Here is a 19,719-nt window from a genome sequence, read left to right on the forward strand (position 1 = left end):
GCATTATTACTCCAGTTATTTACAGTTCTTCAAAGCTGCACCACTTTGGCACTGAGGCATATTTTAAGTATATCATTATTATTATCACTAGTGTTAGTAGCAGTTGCAATGGTGTTGTAGATCGGTTTCCATTCGGTGCAACCTGTCATTGTCCGCAATTCTAGACTCGTGTTTTTAGGTCAGAACCAGTGACAGCTTTAAGTGTTGGAAAGGCCGTATGGTATAAAAAAATTCATATATAAAAAAATACATACTTATACACAGATTCAGGGACGTTGGGTTAGTCATTTTTATCCAGTGCTCTGGTAAAGTGTCATCCACATTTTGTATCTGCCCATCATAGCATCCAGGGTTGAGCATGGTGTAAAGTCCATGTCAGTCAATGTCTCGCTTGTACTGTGTGTGTTTTGGAACTTTGTCTGATCTAAAAAAGAAGTGCACTTCAGTACCAGAACTGGTGGGCCAATATTTTTACTTTGCCAATGCCTTTTTCCCCATTTGTTATCATAATTTCTTTTGTTATACGTGCGTGTTTAAACTGTGTCTTTGGGTTTTAGTACTTTAAAAGCATATAACTTTTCTTAGTAAGATCATGTTTTGCTGTGATGTGCATTGAAACTATAAACTGTTTCTATGCCTTTTCTGTGTCTTGCTGCTAAGAAGAACCCGCACTGTTCTGTTAAAAGTATATGCTATGTTATTTTTTTTGAATAAAATATTTATTTGCAAACTTACAGCCCTCACCTTTAGGCAATATGCCTTTTTCTTTTTAATTTGAGTCATATGCTTGCAATGAGAAATAAAAATATATAAGCAATGTACAAGCTTGCCAAAGCCAGACCTGTTGAATTTGCGAATGTTTGTTCCTTTTTTTGTGCCCTTTTAAAAACCGTGCAATTGTTGAACCAGCCACGGCGCAGAAAATTTTCTATTCCTGTAGCTAGGCTGGCCAAAAGCTTTGCAAAACAAGCATTTGCAATGCAACAGGTCTCGCATTACTAAAAGTTTGAGTTTTTGGCGTATCAAATATTAATACAACATTACTAGCTCGAATTTTGTTAATGTAGACCTAGAGAGTGTAGTGTGGTACAGTGAAGTGGTGTAGTATAGAGTAGAGGACATTATTATAGAGTGTAGTGGTGTTGAGTTGAGTAAAGTGGAGGAACGTTTATAGAGTGGGATTGTGTGTGCTTGTATTATGATAAAATATAGTAATATTATGTAGGAATGAACGCATGAGAAATATAGGTTGGTGGTACTACATTTGCTGTACCTATTTATGTATAATGTGTTTTGTTGTGCAAGGTGACTTTACTTGTGACTGCTTGTTAGTTGCCTGTTTAGACTTTAAGCAGTGCATCTAAAACAAGTTTGAGCTATTGCTATTATAAACAACAATGTTTTTGTTATTGCTTTTTTTAAAAAAGCATTGTCATTTACAATGTAAAACTTTAAGCTATTGGCATTATAAATGACAATGCCATTTATTTATCTGTTTTCATAACCAATACATAGATAAAAGGTTTGTCATTTACAATACCAATAGCTCAAACTTTTGCAAATGCGAGACCTATTGCATTGCAAATGCTCGTTATCCCTAATACCTTCATTGCATCCCAATTAATTTAAGGAAGCCAACAGGTAGTATTCCCGAGGTCTTGCTTACAGCCCCCCCCCCCCGACCCGCCCACCGGTAAAAAAATGGTGGGGAGCCACGGCCAACTGCCAATTAGGTCAAGGGAGCCACGGGTTAAAAAAGTTTGGGAACCACTGTCTTACGACTTTAATCACAGAATTCCACATCTCCAGTTCCCGCAAGATGGTCTCAAGGGCACCCTGGGGGGCGCTGGGCATAATTTGGGTGTGGGGGTGATTGTCCCTCCTCTGTCTCCTGAAGGGGCAAGGCTCTCTTTGAGGGCAGCTGCGCGCCCTCCTCCCCTGTCTCTTCCCCATGTTTGGAAGGCTAGCTCCTTACAGATGACACTGCGCAGCGCAGCTCTAGGCGCTGCTTGGGTGAGGGCAGTTCTCTGCAGACTGCTGTTCCGATGACAGTTTGAGGCCAGTGATTGACTCGGAGGCAGTTCTCGGTATTTTCCACAGGTACAACAGTAGTTGTGTGATTGTGTTAATAGATTTGCTTTCCCTTCAGGAGGTCGAAGTGAAGTTCTCGGGACTCACTGCTACAACAGTAGTTGTGTGATTGTGTTAATAGATTTTCTTTTTTTTCAGCAGGTCGAAGTGAAGTTCTCTGGACTCAGTGCTACAAAAGTAGTTGTGTGATTGTGTTAATAGATCTTCTTTTCCTTCAGCAGGTCGAAGTGAAGTTCTCGGGACTCACTACGCACCTTCCTCAGTCATATGAGAGCCGGCCATTTTAACCTCACTTATGGTGAGATGAATCTAGTGACTGGTGGGTTTAGATGAATCTATTGACTGCTGGGCTAATCGCATCGGAGCTCCCTCTGGCGGCTTGTGATTGTAGTCAGGAAAAGAAAATAGCCAGAGAACTGCCCTCACCCAAGCAGCGCCTAGAGCAGTGCTGCGCAGTGTCATCTGAGGAGGGACAATCACCCCCACACCCAAATTATGCCCAGCGCCCCCCCGGGTGCTCTTGAGACCATCTTGCGGGAATGAAGGCCTGGACTCGACAAACTTAATGTGGAGAAAATGGAGGGGCATGATTGAAATAGAGAAGCCCGGGAAACGAGGCAGATTGATTGGAATGAGAGGATTCAAAGCGCAGTAAACTCCAAACCATTATGGATGTCCTGTAGCGCTTGAAACGGTGTAATCTTCAAAGAAGCCACCAGTGAGCTTTGTGCAAGTTCAAATGAAGAACAGGGGGCAGAAAAACAGAAATCTAGGACAAAAGTTTGGGAAAGGATATTAAGAATGAGCAGAGTGGGAGGAAAGTGAAGGCAGGTTGGGGTGCTTGCTAGAATTTGAGGAAGAAGTAGACGTGTGGGTTGTAAAGAATAAAGGAAGGCAGGTATGTTGTACAGAAAAAAATACTTGGTATTGGCACTTCACAGCTCGCGTAATTATTAATGGCATTTGTGTTATTGCTCATGCTGAGTTCCTGGAGTAGCAGATGTAGATGTTTGATCACTGCCTGCATAGTTATGATATGCAGACTCAGGACTCGAATCCAAGCCCAGATCACCAGGATCCAACCTTCTCCGGAGTTGAAAACTCATGTATACAAGCAACTTCCATAACTGTGTAGCCTCTTCAGTGCTATCTGCTCCTAAAAGGAGGAGGAGGTAGGGTAGACATGGTCCTTTCCAAGGGCAGTGGTGTTATGGGTTAGTCCACCGCTGTGCTCAAAGGCAGTGAGGTACATTTATTTTCCCCCACATTTTCAGTGGGTACTTGCTGTCCTGCAGCAACGTTTGCAATTGTGAACTGGGCACCGGGGCAGTTGTCCTCTATACCACATTGAAAACAAAATGAGGTGAAGGGTCCTTGTGATAGCTGCAGTAGCACCCTCTCTGCTTCTGAATAGGGTGCTGGAGCATGTTTAGCTGTCCTGGTCCTTCTTGGCCTACAATGCTTTGAGGTACTGTCACCGTCTTCGAAATGTAGGGGCAATGGATTTCAGGACACTTGATAGTTATCAAACCAGTACCATAAGATCCAACATACATCCTTAGAAATCAATGACATTTCCTGAAAAAAACTAAAGTTTAATACAAGACAAGGTTGAGCATGGTTTTAATAGTGGCTACAGTGCAAAACCAAATTGTCTGCCAGGGTTTCTGTTGCTTTGTCAAGCCTCGCCAAAGTTACCAGCAAATTAAACAAGCATTTGCAATGCTACAGGTGTCGCATTTACTAGAGTTTGAGTTATTGGCATTGTAGATTACAATGCCTTTTATTAATGTGTTGGTTTTTTAAACAAATAAATAAAAGGCATTGCCATTTACAATGCCAATAGCATAAACTCTCGCAAATGCGAGACCTATTGCATTGTAAATGCAGAGCGTGCGCGTGACATCTCCTATCTCCTGGGAAGCAGACCCAGCAACAATAGTGCTGTGGTGTGTATCTACTTTTTAGCCATATTGCAAGGCAGCAACCACAACCCGCCGATCTTGGAACTGGCGAACCGGTTGGTGTCTTGAGGTGGATCAACATCGTGTGATTCTGGGGAAATCACTTGCTCTCCACACGCCTAAAAACAAAAAATGAACGTACCTGTGTGTAATCCCCGTGGTGAGGTGCATCATTACAGCTACGTGAATAATAACAGCTGTGAGCCCGTGCATGAGGTGCATCATCAGAGCGTCAGAGCTTTGTGAATAATAACTGCGTCAGCCCCGTGCGTGAGGTGCATCATTAGAGCTGCGTGAATAATAACAGCTGTGAGCAACAGCACTCTTGCACACACTCAAAGTGCTCACCAATTCAAAGTATGCTAAAAAATTTATGCAACGCATTGTCATACACAATGCCAATAACTCAAACTTTAATGCTGCGAGACCTATTGCATTGCAAATGCTTGTTCTATCTATGGGGGTGAGTGTGGTGCAGTAATCTCAACCTTGGAAGATGGGCTAATGGTCTTTGTTGGCCCTAAAATGACGTACATATGAATACAAGTGAAAATGGGTCTAGTGCTACTATCTCAATTTGCGAATATTATTGCTCCATGCTGTATAGAGCCCGGTTGGCAAATGCTATGGGCTTCTATTCACCCACACACTGGTCTTGCATCAGGATGGCACCCAGTCCTGCTGAGCTGGCGTCAACGATAAATTCTGTCTCTAACACATTGTCAAAATAGCCCATGGTTGTGTTGTGAAGAATCGAGTCCTTGATATGTTGAAATGCTTGTTGTTTCTTGTTTGTTGAGTTCTATTGCACTTTAACTGCATATACTGCCTGAGGCAATCATGTGTAAAGAATGTAGTGATGTACCTGCAGCTGTTGTTGAGTTTCTGCTGAAGATACCTGACGTTGAGCTCTATTTTGGAAATCTAGCGTGCCCCCTTCAGGTCACTCATCAGGTCATAAATGGTGAGTGCGAGGTGTATTTCACACTTTATTACTTTGTTTGGGAGTCTCATGTCAATGCAGCCAAATGATGCCTGTTTGTTTCAGCTTGCTGATGTCAAGCATCAGTGATACCCATGGAAAAGGGTCAGATACTTTCTTGATGACTCCCAGTTCTTCCAGTTTCATGAGTTTGGCATCAACTGCAGTTCTTAAATGGAATAGTACTGTTCTATGGCAATGTGCAGTTGACTTTACTGTTGTAGTTTCACAGACAGGGCTTTCAGTCAAAAAAAGTTGCTAAAGTCTTTTACTAGCTTGTGATCCTCTTGTGAGTTAATGGTCTTTGTGAAGCATATTAAGTCTAGGTCGTCTGTGGTTGAGTTGCTCAGTAGCATGACTTCTCCAGAGATGGTCAAGAAGCACTCGGTCTGACATGTGTTTTTCCCCTGGCTGATGTTTGTACAGAATGTGCCTGCCTGGACAGGGATAGGCAAACATGCGTGCGATGGGGATGTCAGCTTCGGGCATGGTTGCAGTTGATCTTTGCTCATTTCAGTTACAGACTCCCTGGTGTCAATGAGTGCCCCAATGGCCAGCCCTTTATTTTATTTTTTTAATTACCAACTTTATTGGGTTTATACAGCAAGTACATCCATCATCACAATCAACGAAAGCTGCACATTTGGAATCATACCCATTAATATTGTGGTTTTGGCAACAATCAAACTTTTACATCGACAGTCCCCGAAAGGAACACCACTTCCCCCATCCCCTATCATGTTTGTGAGGACACCGTCGTGCAAAATACAGCCCTTTCATTTTTACTTGCAAGTTGGTTGGCTTTTCTTTCAGTTTGCTTTTTAGCTGGCAAAGGAGATCAGGAAGATGCCTACATCATCTTCCTCCTGGACCGTCGTCGTTGGGCATTGCCGGCTTTGGTGAGTTTGTTCATCATCATTTTTGTCCTTGACCAGGTGCAAGTTGCAGCCAGGGTGGGCTGGGGTCTTGTGGAAACATGACACCCCCATCTCTGCAAACTCTGGTGGAGTGGTTTAGTCAACAACCACTTGAGAAGGCCTTTCTGCACAAGGGGGCACTCACTTGCTGATTGTGGATTCATCCTGCAATATACACACTGATTCTTGACTCCTGTCTCTCTGGGGCTTGTCTGTGCCTTGTGAAGGACACTCTTTTCTTACTGCCTCACTTTGTCAATCGTTATTGGTCAGGGTTCATCTGGTTGTTCTTTAATTGGTATCTTCTCTAGGGCAAATTCTGTCTGTTTGCCATAGTGTTTGATAGCTTGAGGGTCCTTCCTAGGGTGACTATTTCAATGCCCCGTTTTGTTTTTTAACTGAGTCATCATATCACTATTGTACTGCATCTCTGTATGATCTGTGCAAGCATGTCCATGTTCTGATCGTCTTATACTTTAAACAGTGGGATCTCTCTGGTTCAATATCCTCTCTGTTGTTATTCAACCTTTATGTGGCCTTGCTGGCAGGACTGATTCAATCCCAGTGTTCAATTGTTTCCTGTACACTGATGACATTCAATCCATTTTAAAGATCTCTAATTCCCCACCTGATACTGCCATTAAACATATTTCTTGTATATCCAAAGTGGAGCAATGGATGTTTCACAGTCACCTCAAGTTAAATGGGGGCATAAAGAAGATCATGAGATTCTTGAAAGCCACCACATTTTGGACTCTCCATGTTTGGTCTGTATCTATGGGACTGAAACCCAAACCGCTTCTGTGTGTGAAAAATCTAGGGGTTAGCATTGTTTCTACTCTCAACTGGCCAGGTCAATGATGTGCAGAATTTGTGCTTCTTCTAACTGTGCGCCGTAAAGAAAATCTGTTCTCTTTTCTGCACAATGTGACAATTCTGTTATTTCAGCTAGGATTGACTAGTGCAATGCAGCCTACATACTGCTATTGAACTACTTGATTCAAAAACTTCAGGCAGACCAACATTATGCAGTGTTGGCCTGTATTGTGCGAGTTAAGTTAGCATTTGCTGCACCATTTTGTCTTTAACCGCCATTTTGTACTGTGATCGAAAGTAAGCGTCTGCCTCATTAGCTGTCTGGCTCATCGAAGAGCTACTTCGAGTTACTTCTGTGTTATTTTATTCAAGGTTGAATCCTAATGTACTAATGAATAGCTTATTCTGCCTTCACATGCCTTTCCCCCTTCGTAGCCCTGCTCCCACACTTGAGAGCGCTGAGCTCGAACAAGGCGACCTTGAAAGTGTGATGATGAGTACCTGTCCTGCAGGTGGTAGCTCATCCTTCTGTACCTCCATTGTTCATCAGTGCCCAAGCTGGAAAAATCCAGCCTGGGCGGGACATTAGGGTGTTGCAAAATGCATATTATGTTTTACCAAGTGTTCTAAGTCAGTCCCTTGGTATCATCTAAGGAGGCTAGTCAGACTGGACTCCGCTGCAGCGCAATTACTAATAAAAACTTGGCTTGCATTCTCTACTGTATCACCAACTTTACATATCTTTGAAGGCTGAGAGGTGGTCGTGAGTGACCCAGGTGGCCCGATTCGGGACACTTCCTTCAGTAGCGAGGTTGGTGTTTGGCCTCACTGCCAAAGACCACATCTTATACTTGTTCACAACCATTTTGCTGAAAGCTTTAGTTGAAGTTTCTGGTATTTGGGTTCAGTGCACCCTAGTAGGGTTGATTACTCATGCTCTATAAATACTTTCAAATGAAATAAATAATATAAAAATCTTAGACCATTCAAATTCTGGGCTCGTCTGGAGGTCAAAATGTGCGTTCAGAGCTGCAATAGCTTTTTTATACTCATGTTTGCCCCTCAGTGTTTGAAAGATTGTGAGACAATTTGAAAATATCCTCTCTGCTGTAAGAAGAAGGAGGGTTAATTTGACTTCTCCATCTGTTTCCTTGGTGACTTTGAAATATGTGTTCAGCTGTGCAACCCATAGTTGCCACCTGAGCCTGGCTGTAGTTAGATCACTCTGCTTCCTGAAAGGCTTGAGGGCGTTGGGGGCACCACCCACTTGATGTACTAGGTGAAAAGTTGTCATTGCTCCTACCTCAGTTGGTGGGCAGAGGAAGTAAGATCTCCCACTTGGGGCGCGTGTATGGTGTTTTAGTTGTCATCATTCATTGCTCTAGGGTAGCTGGTTTTAGGTGTCAGGGTTTTCTCTCTTATTTTCTCTGTGCTATTTCGGGCCTTGCCAGAGCATAGGTGTGGTAGTGTGGTCTCCCTTGGGGTATGGGTACTAGCATAGGTACTGCTTATTGTCCACTTCTTTTTTTTCTCCATTATAGCTGGGTATCTTAGTCAGACCAGATCCCAAATGTGCAAATTATTTGTGCACACTTTTTGGCTGCATGTACGTTGGGCGTTGCTCCCCCTATGTTGGTGCTTTTGTTTCTTGGAGAGTAGCAGTAATCATGATTACCTGTCATTGGTTGCTGGTGGTGTTGATGGACTACTTGCTATTGTACTTGTCCTCCACTAGGTGGTACTTATGCCCTGCCTCAGGGGATGAGCTGGGCCATGTCTGCGCAGACATTCGCGAGAGAGATGCTCACCATGCAGGCTGCAACAGTTCCTGGCTTTGGAGGTGGTGTGTGCTGTGGGTGGTTTCTCTGTACAAGGTGTCAGGGTATGGGTGGAAGGCGGCCCACTCCTCATTACCAGTGTCTGATACATGCCCTAGCTGTCGAAGAACGACACAGACACCAACATACCGGTAACTTGTCATGTAAGCTTGTGTGCTTAGGTGACCTTTTATTCATAATTTTCAAAAACAGGAGTCATGATGGATGATAACTGATTGGGGGACCCTTCACCCACACTGATTCCAGCAGGATAAAAGCCCCTTCAGGAAGCTGCTGTCTGGTTAGAACGAGTAAACTCCGAGAAAGGGAATGATCTTCTGCAAAAGGGCTACCACTGATAATGTTAGATTCCGAGGAATGCAGCTTAATTTAGATTAACCATCACCAACAGCATCGGAAGGAAGACGTTGGTAGAGTTGGACACACTGTATGGAGGAGACACCTCATGGGAACTACAAAAATGGAGCATAGATGCAAAGTCTCCAGTGTCCCTGGGCTTATCATCATCATTGTCTGCTTCACATTGATAAAAGGCCTAAAGGATAGAGGGTCCTGAGCTATTTTGGAGCACCATTTACACATCATCCACTTTGGGGAAAATAGTACTGCCGCTTGCTGATAACTGACCCTGAAATGATATCTGATTAGGGACACAAGGGGTTATCTATTGGCTCGACTCATGCTTGTCCTTACATTTATGACTATAACCCTTACATAGTTAGTCTAAAAATGCATCAAGAGAATGGGAGATGTACATTTTTCCTTCTCTGGTCATAGACAAAAACATTAGGGCACGTTGAAATACTTTTTTTCTTTTTTTTTTAAGCCAACATGCTTCATTGCAATTGGCATTTATTGCAACTTCTTCAGGACAGGAGGAAAGGAAATTGAGACTATCCCCAAAATGCATTGCACCTGGACCCATTGCGTCGGTTTCATACCATGTCTGCCAATGTGTTTTAGGAGGTGCACTGTGTGGATGTGATGGCAGGGGCTCTGAAGACCAGAATGTTGGGCTCCGAAGCATTGAACTGTCCCAGAAATTGTGTGGTGTTGCCCGCAAGCAGCGGCTAAAGCCTCACTAAAAATGAACCTTATGGAGCGTCCAAGACAATGCACGAGTAGTTAGTAAGTTTACTTAAAATGACACACTCAAGACCTGGTTGTTCGAGCAGTAGCAGATCCCCCCCCAGCGCCTTGAGACCCTCTGAGTAAGTAGTGCGCTATATAAATACGATAATTGATTGATTGATTGACACACATTTCAGCGAAGCTCTTCATTCAACCCCCTTGAACCTCTTTTTTAAATAAAAAAAATGGTTTTAATTTCAGGTACATGCATGAACATTAACTGAGCTAAGAATGTGGTGATTCATTGGGTGACTCGCTAATAACCTAAAACTGTTAAAAAGTTGCCTCAGCCACAAATACGCCAGTGACTTTTGTTCCTGTGTTATAAAATATGGAGTTATGGACCCGAAACCTGCTATCAGTGCAGCACAGGAACCCTTTTCTAATCTTCCATTCTATTAAATATGCTTTTATCATATGTAGCTGGAATCGTACATTGTTCTCCCACACAACCTTTTGTACTAATGGTTTCTTTATTGCAGCCTCTTCACAAGCTACCATCATGCAACCCTTCAGTCAGCATCTCTCCTCGCTCAAATTCCCATCACATTTCCCTCCCCTCGTTCACCTGTACCTAACTCCCTTTATTCATAGGCGCTGCAAGTATGGGTGCAGGAGGTCCTTAACACACCCAAAAAACATGCTGAAGTTCTGAAGGTGAACGAGCAATAAAGATGCATTAAAATTGTGTTTTTTATCTTGTCACATATAATGTGTTTTCAACACCGTTCACATATTAGGCTACGTCTTCTGATAAATTACTGCTTATTCTTTTAACATCGAAATCGGTATTTACATTTCTTCCTTTGATTGCAATGTGCATGGACAGTAAATTATGTGACAATATTGCTGGGGTACAGGGAGTGTGAAAGGAAAGGCTGTAGGATGTAATTTTTTGCTAACACACAACAAAATTTAAATACCTGTACAAATATTTCAGAATATATCAGCAGTTAGGAAAACCCAAATAAAGCACATGTTATTGTTTGAATGCTTTATAGTTTTATCAGTAAATAAGTATGCCTGTGTGAACTTAGTGCCGATTTAAATGGAAGGTGTGCTGTCTGTAAATGGCAGTGCGCTACCACAACATACATTAGTAATATATTTAGGACAGTGTGCTCCAAAATACACCTCCAGCTACATATTACACCCGTACCACACCACTCTCTGCCGAATACATTTGCTAAGCTTGTTCTTAGTGTGACAGTGGGATTTTTCACAATCCCTATGACTTCAGGAATGTAACCTTGGTGGCAGCGCCCCCGCTCTGAAAATTGCTCCAGCACCACTGCATTCATCTCTCCCAGAGTCCTGCTTGCTGTCTGTCATCTCTGTTTCCAACTTTATGTTTCCTTTTTGAATCAGTGCATTAAATGGTCAGGCACTGAGTGCCAGCACTTTTTAGGTCTCGTGGCGTTGAACCGCGCGAAGAGCGGTCTCGCCAGAGACCTATTGTTAGGGATTGTTCTTTCCAGGAGAGGGGACAGGAGCTGGCCGCGCGCTTGGAATTGAGCGGGCCACGCGCACGCGAAGGCGCACGCTGTGGCCAGCTCCTGTCTCCTCTCTGGAAAGCTCCAACACGACACACGCATGCGCATACACAGAGACACACACACACAAGGGCCCATGCACGCACGCACACACACATACAGAGAACCCCTCCCACCCCCGCCACCGCACACACAGAGACACATACACACCAGCGCACCTACACACACGCACGAACACACATACAGAGACCCCCGCCCCCCCGCACCCCGCCGCAAACATACACACACACAAGCGCACCCCCCTCCCCCCTACAACTATGGCTCATGTGTGCGAGCCGAGGTGGTCTGCAGCAGACCTGCCCCTGCGCCGAGACGCTATTTTACATGTCTGCTTCCCGCCGTGGCTTGCCTCACGTTTCTTCCCGTATCTCCTCAGTTGAACGAGCTATGGTGACTTTAAACCCCTCTTCCCATTTCAGCGACCCACTTCCTATATATTTCCAGCAGCCAGTGGCAGGCTAGGGCGGCCGACGTCCGTGACGTCCCCCTGTCTCTGCCAGAGAGCTGCGTGGATTTGTGTACAGACGCGATGACCCTGGCTTTGCTGAAGGGGAGGAGCTTATTGCTTCAGAGACGTGGAGAGCATGGTGGGACATCCAATAGGCGAGGCACGAGGAAAGAGGACCAGCATCTTGTTACGGGTGGGAGGAGCAGTGCAGCAAACATGTGACTGCCTGACTCATGGATGAGGAAGCGTGACCAGAAAGGCAGTTTAGTGTGTGTAAAGGTGTTCCATCATACTGTGCTGAATAATGTACGCAATTGAACATATCTGGTGTTCGTTAAATTGTGAACAGGTGCTTTATGTAGTCTTCTATATCAAATTATGATTTCAGAACTAGTATCGGAATGCAAAGATAAAACCCTAACTTTGGCACCTCGAGTAATGGACTTGTAAACCACATCTTTTCGTGTCAGAGCACTGTGACGCATTGCCTATTATGCTATATGGCGGTTTTGTTTTTTTGTTTATAAGAAATTGGACACTAGAGGTCGTCCACGTAGTCCTTCTTTCGTTTTGACGCCTGAAACGGTCATTGGAAAGGGCGGGAGGTTAGGCGGGGTTTATGTGACGTCACATGCTAGGCCTCCTGCCGGAAGCGGCAGACAGCACACTTTGGTCTGCAGTGATGGCAGAAACGTACCTGGTGTGGAGTTTCTAGGAGCTAACCCAGACAACCTGTCTGCCCCGCGCAGCACATTGAGGAGTGGAGGCTGTAGCAATGGAGGGAGTGTGGGCTGCCTGCTGATCCTGTTGTGGGTGAGTGCTGCTAATGATCCAGAGAGAGTGTCTTGGGTGTGTGGGGCAGTGATAGCTTGGTTCCCTGGGCTCAAGTGACTGTCCGGTAAAGTAGCTACTATGGACGCAATATGACTGGGAATTTTACTACTGTCTTCCTCTTTCCAAATATTGCTTTTTGTGTCCTGATGTATTAAGGCAGTCTTTTGTATTGACCATTGACTGATACATTTTCTGCACAAGCACTGACGACGACATCTACTACACGAATGTCAGATTGTAAAATATTAATACATGCTTTCGTGATGATTGCTATTCAAATTTTAATTTTTACAATGCAGGCTATACAAACAAACCAAGATCTTAAATGACCGTATGTTCGTACTAGAGGCACTATTTGCCTGAGGTGCATCATCAGAGCTGTGTGAATAATAACTGCCCAGCAGCCCCGTGCTGAGGTGCATCATCAGAGCTGTGTGAATAATAACTGCATCAGCCCCGTGCTGATGTGCATCATTAGAGCTGTGTGAATAATAACTGCGTCAGCCCCGTGCTGAGGTGCATCATCAGAGCTGTGTGAATAATAACAGCTGTGAGGCCGTGCCTGAGGTGCATCATCAGAGCTGTGTGAATAATAACTGCGTCAGCCCCGTGCGTGAGGTGCATCATCAGAGCTATGTGAATAATAACAGCTGTGAGCAACAGCATACTCTTGCACACACTCTCACTGCTCACCAATTCAAAGTTTGCTAAAAAATTTATGCAACGCATTGTCATACACAATGCCAATAACTCAAACTTTAATGCTGCGAGACCTATTGCATTGTAAATGCTTGTTTTTATTTTGATAGAGAGGAACAGTACTTCTCAGCACAGGGGCAATACTACTAAATGGAGAGGACAGGGACATCTCTGTAGTCAAGGTTCGTTTAGATCATGATTACCTGCACTTCTCTGACTCCATTTAGAGCACTCATTTGAACATGGGTTCCCTATGCCTATACTATCATTCATGTTAAGCATGGTTATATTGAACAGAACAGAACCCTATACATTCTCCTCCTACAGAGCCCTCCCCAGAGCTCCAGGAAGCAGAGCTTACCCTGATTGGAACGAACAAATGTAACTGCATCTATAGCCGGCCTGGTTCCACCAACGAGAGTGTCTCTCTACAGCCTGGGATGATCTGTGCAGCACCAAAGCAAGGCCAGGCGGGCACCTGCCAGGTGAGTGCGAGCTTCTTTGATAGATATTTCCATCTCATAGAACCACACACATTGTACGCACTCCTTTACTCATATGATGTTTGGTTCTAGAGGCTATACTAGTATATCAATGTTTTTGTGGTTAATATACAAACTCACAAGTAAGGGCAGAGAACAAGATTCCTTTAAATTTGGGGTATTAGCATTAAAGTTAGGAAACGAGCATTGGTAAAGCCTACAACTCTGGCTTGCACTGTGTGATGAGCTCTGTGGAGAGTTACTTGGTGAGAAGAGCCTACATCAGGAGATGGCTTGGCCAGTGCAGTTAGTGGGGCTGCGAGCCACCAGCCATGATTAGAGAACCTACTTCTGCTACTGACTGACTTGCGCTGGCCAAAGCCATAACGTAAAGTCAACAGCAGACTCTAACCTTCCGCAAAATCTTTGGCCCTGTTTTGACCACAGGAACAGAGCCTTTTAACAGTCTGCTAAGGTTCTCTTTAAAAGGACAGGTTTGGAATTGTATTGCCATTCTGTACGGTTCAGAGACTTTGTGCTGTTTGGTGGCAAACAGTTTCATCGTTCTTGTAGATATTACAAATGGAGTGGCAGAGTCAGAAAAGGCAACAGGGAGTTCTAATGTAAGTAGATGGTGGTGTAGAAAAAGCATGCCACAAGAAGAAAGTAGCAGTCTTGAAGGGGTAGAGATTCCTGACAAGCTATAGAGTGAAGGCTGGTTGGTGACACATGGCTTATGATACCCGTGAATTTTACAAATGGAAGGCAACGAACTCTCCAATCAAATTGTGAAAAGGAAGTATCCATATTTCAGTTTAAAAAATTGAGTAAATGTTTAAGTAGGTTAAATGTAACTGAGGTTTAGCTGCGCCTTAGAGAGCAATAATAGACATACTTAGGGAATCACTTTTAATTATCAGCACATGATAAAATACAATATTCAAATAAACTGCCCAATAAATCAAGCCAGGTAAGGTAAACCTATTTGCATATTCAATAATAACAAGAAAGAAAAGTATGAATTATAATTACTTATCAATGAATCATTTTGTGGGTACCTCAGACTAGAAATCATAAGTCTGGACAGAGTTTCATCTTTAAAATGTGTGGTGTAGATACACACCAGGGACCAAGATGTAGACTATGCGGGTACCATACGGAAACATTGTGTCACCTACTGTGGACGTGCGAGTCAATAAAAGACGAGAGAAGAACTTTGTTGAAACCAGCCCTAAATATGAATCAGATCCGCACCTGCAGGCAGGCTGTTATCAGCTGGATGGGAGCTGGTTCGAACATTTTAATATGTCGCTGGGTAAAATTTATGAAAATAGTAGAGACTTTGTTTTTAAAAACTGAAACAACAATGGGGACTGGAAAATAATGTTTTACTTTTTAAAGAATCAGAAAATATATCTTAAGATAATTAATTTTATCCTTTTTCTATTAAATTGTAATTTATATATGTATACTTTATGGTTGTGATAAACCAAATAAAGTTAATTTTTGACTGACTGACTGTGTGGGGTAGTTGGTTTCAAGGTTAGCGAAGGGAGAACTGCAAGGAACTGCATGGTAGATATTTATCAGAACCAATATGGCTGCCATGTAGGGAGGAGAGTACCATGCATGCCTCATGGAGAGTTTGATGGAGGATCATGTCTTGCTATTCAAAGCAATTGCAGACTGGATAGCAACAGCTGCTTGCAAGAAAATGACAAACACCTAAGTAAATTGAGGCAACCCAGCCTTTAAACTCCATGTGGCGTCGGCGTCATCAGCATCGTCCATGCCGAAAGTGACGTGTGTGGTATCTATATAGGTTCTACCCTAGCTTGCTGACATCAGTTATTTTATTTCTGTACCATTCAGTGCAGATCCGGAGTAGAGCTACCCCAAATCACTATTTGACTGACCTTCTTTCAACCCTTTTAACAAAGATTTTCTAGACTTTCTCTCCTGGTGTGGCCGAGATGTCCACAAGGAAGGCTGATTTCAAGCCCAGTGTTGCGCCTGTCATTGGCAGATGTAGGTGACAGACCCACACCACTGTCTTTGGTGCCTCGAGCTCAACCATGATGCTAAGACCTGCGTAGATTGTTGGGCCATGCACCCCAAGGTCTGGAGGTAGTGGTCATTCAATTACTTGCTGATTGATGTGTAACGCTGCAAGGGTCTTAAAACCCTGTTCAAGGAGAATGTCCATACAGAGGGTGCCAGCATCAGAAGTAGGTCATGGTTGTTATTCCCGCTACTTTCTGGTTCCAATGAAGGACCATGGCCATCGTCCTATCCTAGATCGCGCTCTCTCAATGTTTTCCTGGGAAAGAAGAAATTCAAAATGCTCACCTTAGCTCAAGTCGTTTCTGCCCTGGATCCGGGAGACTGGATGGTAGCATTAGATTGGATAGAGACTACTAGCCGCAGATTCCTTCACGTAGAATTATCCCCAGGCGTGAGAATGGATCCGGAAATCTTTTTGCCACAGCATCCCTGCGAGCCGGGGGGGACGGCACCACGAGACTCCGCCCTAACGTCCTCCACGTCCGTGACATCAGCGAGGATACATAAGTCCCCCCCGGCGCACCTACGTCAGTTTTTTCTCTTTCTGCGTTCAACGCGGATCCGGTTGCGCTCTCGCCTGTTTCTCAGGCATTCTATCCCTTTCTTCACGTTTGGAACAGTGTGCGAATGCCTTCTGGCTTCTAGACGTGTCCCTCTTGTGCACATCCCAAGTCGGCGACGGACCCTCACCCAATTTGCGTGTGGTGCCTGGATGGGCACCACGACTCGGAGAGCTGCGAGGCCTGCCAGCACCTTAAGCCTACGTCACGGCGGGAGCACCGGATGAATTTGCTGTCAGCGCGCTCATCCAGGTCGGTGTCCTCCTAGCGTCCGTCTCCCGCCTCTGAAGCAAGGAACCGCCGGTTTCATCTGCAACATCGTCTTTTGATGCGGCCCCTTGGGTGCAGCCCACCGGCTGGTAGGTCCTTCAGTTTGTTTCTGATGCCTTGTCCTCCTTCCGCAGCAGGTGCTGTCTCCCTCGGGATGTGTGGCCCGCCTGTCACCTCCCTACCGCTGTTGCCAGGAGCGGAGGCGACTAGGGCCCAAATGACAGCCTAAGCTGTAGCTCTGCAGGCTTCTTTGGCCCTTCCTCCCCCTCCTGAGACATCCGTGGATCCCTTGGCTCACGCGGGGACTTCCGGGGAATCGCCGGCGCTGAAGGTTTCGGCTCCAGGTCGTAGGAGAGTGGCACAGTCGGGGTGTGGAACTTCGGGGCTCCCCTCTTCAGCACCTAGCGTCCCTGTCTCACCGCAAATCCCTACGGGGCTCCCTGTGGCATCGCAGGGGATTGCTGGGACTCCAGGCTTGACCCTAGGTCCCCCTAGGCCCTCTGAGCAGGCAGCTGCCTCACCAGAGGCTGAGCTGGCGCTGCTTCGGCACCAGGGGCCTTCCGCTCTGGCTCCAGTGGAGCCACGGGTAGAGGCGGGGTCTTGGGGTGCTTTCCTGTGTCCCCCTTGATCCTCAGCATGGGTGGCTGCCCTGTCTGAGGCCGAGCTGGCGTCACAAGTGGCCACTCCCAGGCGCCGATGGTGGCCTCCTTGGAACCGCGCCAGCGCCGGATTCTGGATTCGTCTCCTGAAGTCCCTTCGTCTCCTGAGGTCTGTCATCTGTCGATGTGTTCCTCCCCGGAGGCAGGGCGCTGTGTAGTTGCTCTTTGCCGTCCCAGCGGCCACAATCCTTGAACCCTTCTTTCCCTGGCTAGTGGCTGGCTTCTCCACCAGCATTTTCTCCTTCCCCTGAGACCCCTCTGATCCCTCATTACTCTGTGGATCCTCCTCTATGTCGGGTCTGGCCGCTTCCCCCTGGAATTGGGGTAGGGCGGCTGAGTCTGCAACCGTCACCCATGGTGGAGAAAATTGAAAAATTTCCTGAGCACAACTCCACATGTAACACAAAGAAGTCCAGTCAATCTTCTTTATCCACGGCGATTTTTTTCTTGTTGTTCGATAAAATCTTCTGTTAATCACAAATAACCTTCTCCAGATCACATATAGCCAATACGTGTTTCTTCAGTTCTGATGCCTCCGCATCTCGGACTTCATCATGGCTATAAATAAATTAACAAACATATTTCTGAGTCATACCAAGAAAATTCACACAGGATCACCTTCACCACAACGCCCAAGTGCTCAAAGGTGATCACAAAGTGGATCTCAAGTGCCCAAATCACTTATTAATCAACATCTTGGTGCGTTTTCTCATCCAAAGTTAATCTTTTTCAAAGAGAGGCAAAAGCATGAACACATATCAAAATACATATACAATAACATATACAATAACATTCAATAAATGCTGTGTGTACACCTCACTTCTATTTAAAATGTGTGAGACATAAGCCTCGGAACCAATACAAAAACCTCATGCTGATGTTCCTAAACAGACAAGCTCACCTATTCGAATATCCATCCACAGTCTAATTACAAGGGTCACTGTAGTTCGAAGTCAAAATTCTCAACTCAGCAAAAGTGTTCCACTGGAGCAAAAATAAAGGGTAAAATATATCTAACTATACTGTTCCACAAGTGATATATACGACACACCATTTCTTAAATAGTAAAAATATATTGCACACTCTTACCGTCAGTTTCATGCAGTCCCCATCCTAGCCATACCCCTTGGGTATGGCTAGGGTATCTATTCTACGTGAAGGAATCTGCGGCTAGTAGTCTCTATCAGATGTACAAGTTACTTACCTTCGGTAACAATGTATCTGGTAGAGACGGTTCTAGCCGCAGATTCCTTCATGGCCCGCCCTTCCTCCCCGTTCTGCGAGGGACCTCTGGGTCTTCAGCACTCGCCTGCCTCCAGGTGGTTGGCTTTTGCGGGTGTCTTTCTTACCCCCTCCTTCGGGAGATCCTCGCCTTGTTGTTGTTCCATTTTGGACTTTGTAGACACTTCTGCGACTATGCACTCTGGTCTTCAGTGTGGGGTTCGCTCGTGCTTCTTCTTCTTCTTCTTTTGTTGATGGCAATTCTGCCTTTGGCAGTCTTTAGGGTCAAGGTGCCTTGGTCGGTCTCGACTTAGGTGTTTGGGAGCCTTTCTCCCTACTGGTGTTGTCCGAGGTTGACTGGTCATTGCTCTACGTTCTGACCTTGGTGTCCCTTTATGCTCCGGGCAATGGCTGCAGCCTTCTTGGCCTGATGTGTATTTTCGCATGTTTCTGCCCCCGGAAGGTCGTTGTATTTGTTTGCAGGATTGCTTTCCAGTTGTGGTGCCCTGTTCTTTCATTCTAGATCTTGGTGCCTTAGTACCTGGCTCTAGTCTGGATCGTTCTGTTCCTCACCATTGTTCTTTCCCTTCTGTTTAGTGGGGCTTTTTCGCACACTGTTCCAGTATTTTCACAGTTTTCGTTAGTGATGGCTCTGCGTTGTGGCGCGGAAAAGTTCTCAGAAGAAAATTGACGTAGGCGCGCCGGGTATGACTTATGTATCCTCGCTGACGTCACGGACACAGAGGACGTCAGGGCGGAGTCAAGTGGTCCTCTCCCCCCGGCGCGCAGGGATGCTGTTGCAAAATGTTTTCCCGATCCAGTCTCACGCCTGGGGATATAATTCTACGTGAAGGAATCTGCGGTTAGAATCGTCTCTACCAGAGAAATTGTTACCGAAGGTAAGTAACTCGTACATTTGAAGGGTTCAATCGCTCGCTAAGCACTGTATGGGGTCTGGTTTGACAAATATTGTCAGGGTTGCTCTGGGTTCCTAGTCGGCCCTGCCCCTCCACTATCTTCTAAGGTGTCAGTGCAATGGGAAGAAGGATTAGTAAACCCTCTCAACAAAAGGATCTAATGGACTTTCTATAGGAGCCATGTCTCTTTTGGCCCCACATAGGACTTGATTATGGTGGGCGAACTACTACTGACAGGCCGTAGGTAATGGTCAGCCTGCCGACAGCCCCTCG

General features: G+C 45.2%; 1 protein-coding gene across 1 annotated transcript in view; it reads left to right on the forward strand.

The window, feature by feature from the left end:
- The window catches only part of LOC147703677 (serine protease 53-like), a 187,351-nt gene that overhangs the window by 127,376 nt on the left and 40,256 nt on the right, over positions 1-19,719 (forward strand). The window contains exon 9 of the mRNA XM_086932035.1: positions 13,601-13,758. Coding sequence (XP_086788161.1) covers positions 13,601-13,758 — 158 coding nt within the window. The remainder of the gene's footprint in view (positions 1-13,600; positions 13,759-19,719) is intronic.

This window comes from Lissotriton vulgaris, chromosome 7, assembly GCF_964263255.1.
Source record: "Lissotriton vulgaris chromosome 7, aLisVul1.2, whole genome shotgun sequence".
NCBI lineage: Eukaryota > Metazoa > Chordata > Amphibia > Caudata > Salamandridae > Lissotriton > Lissotriton vulgaris.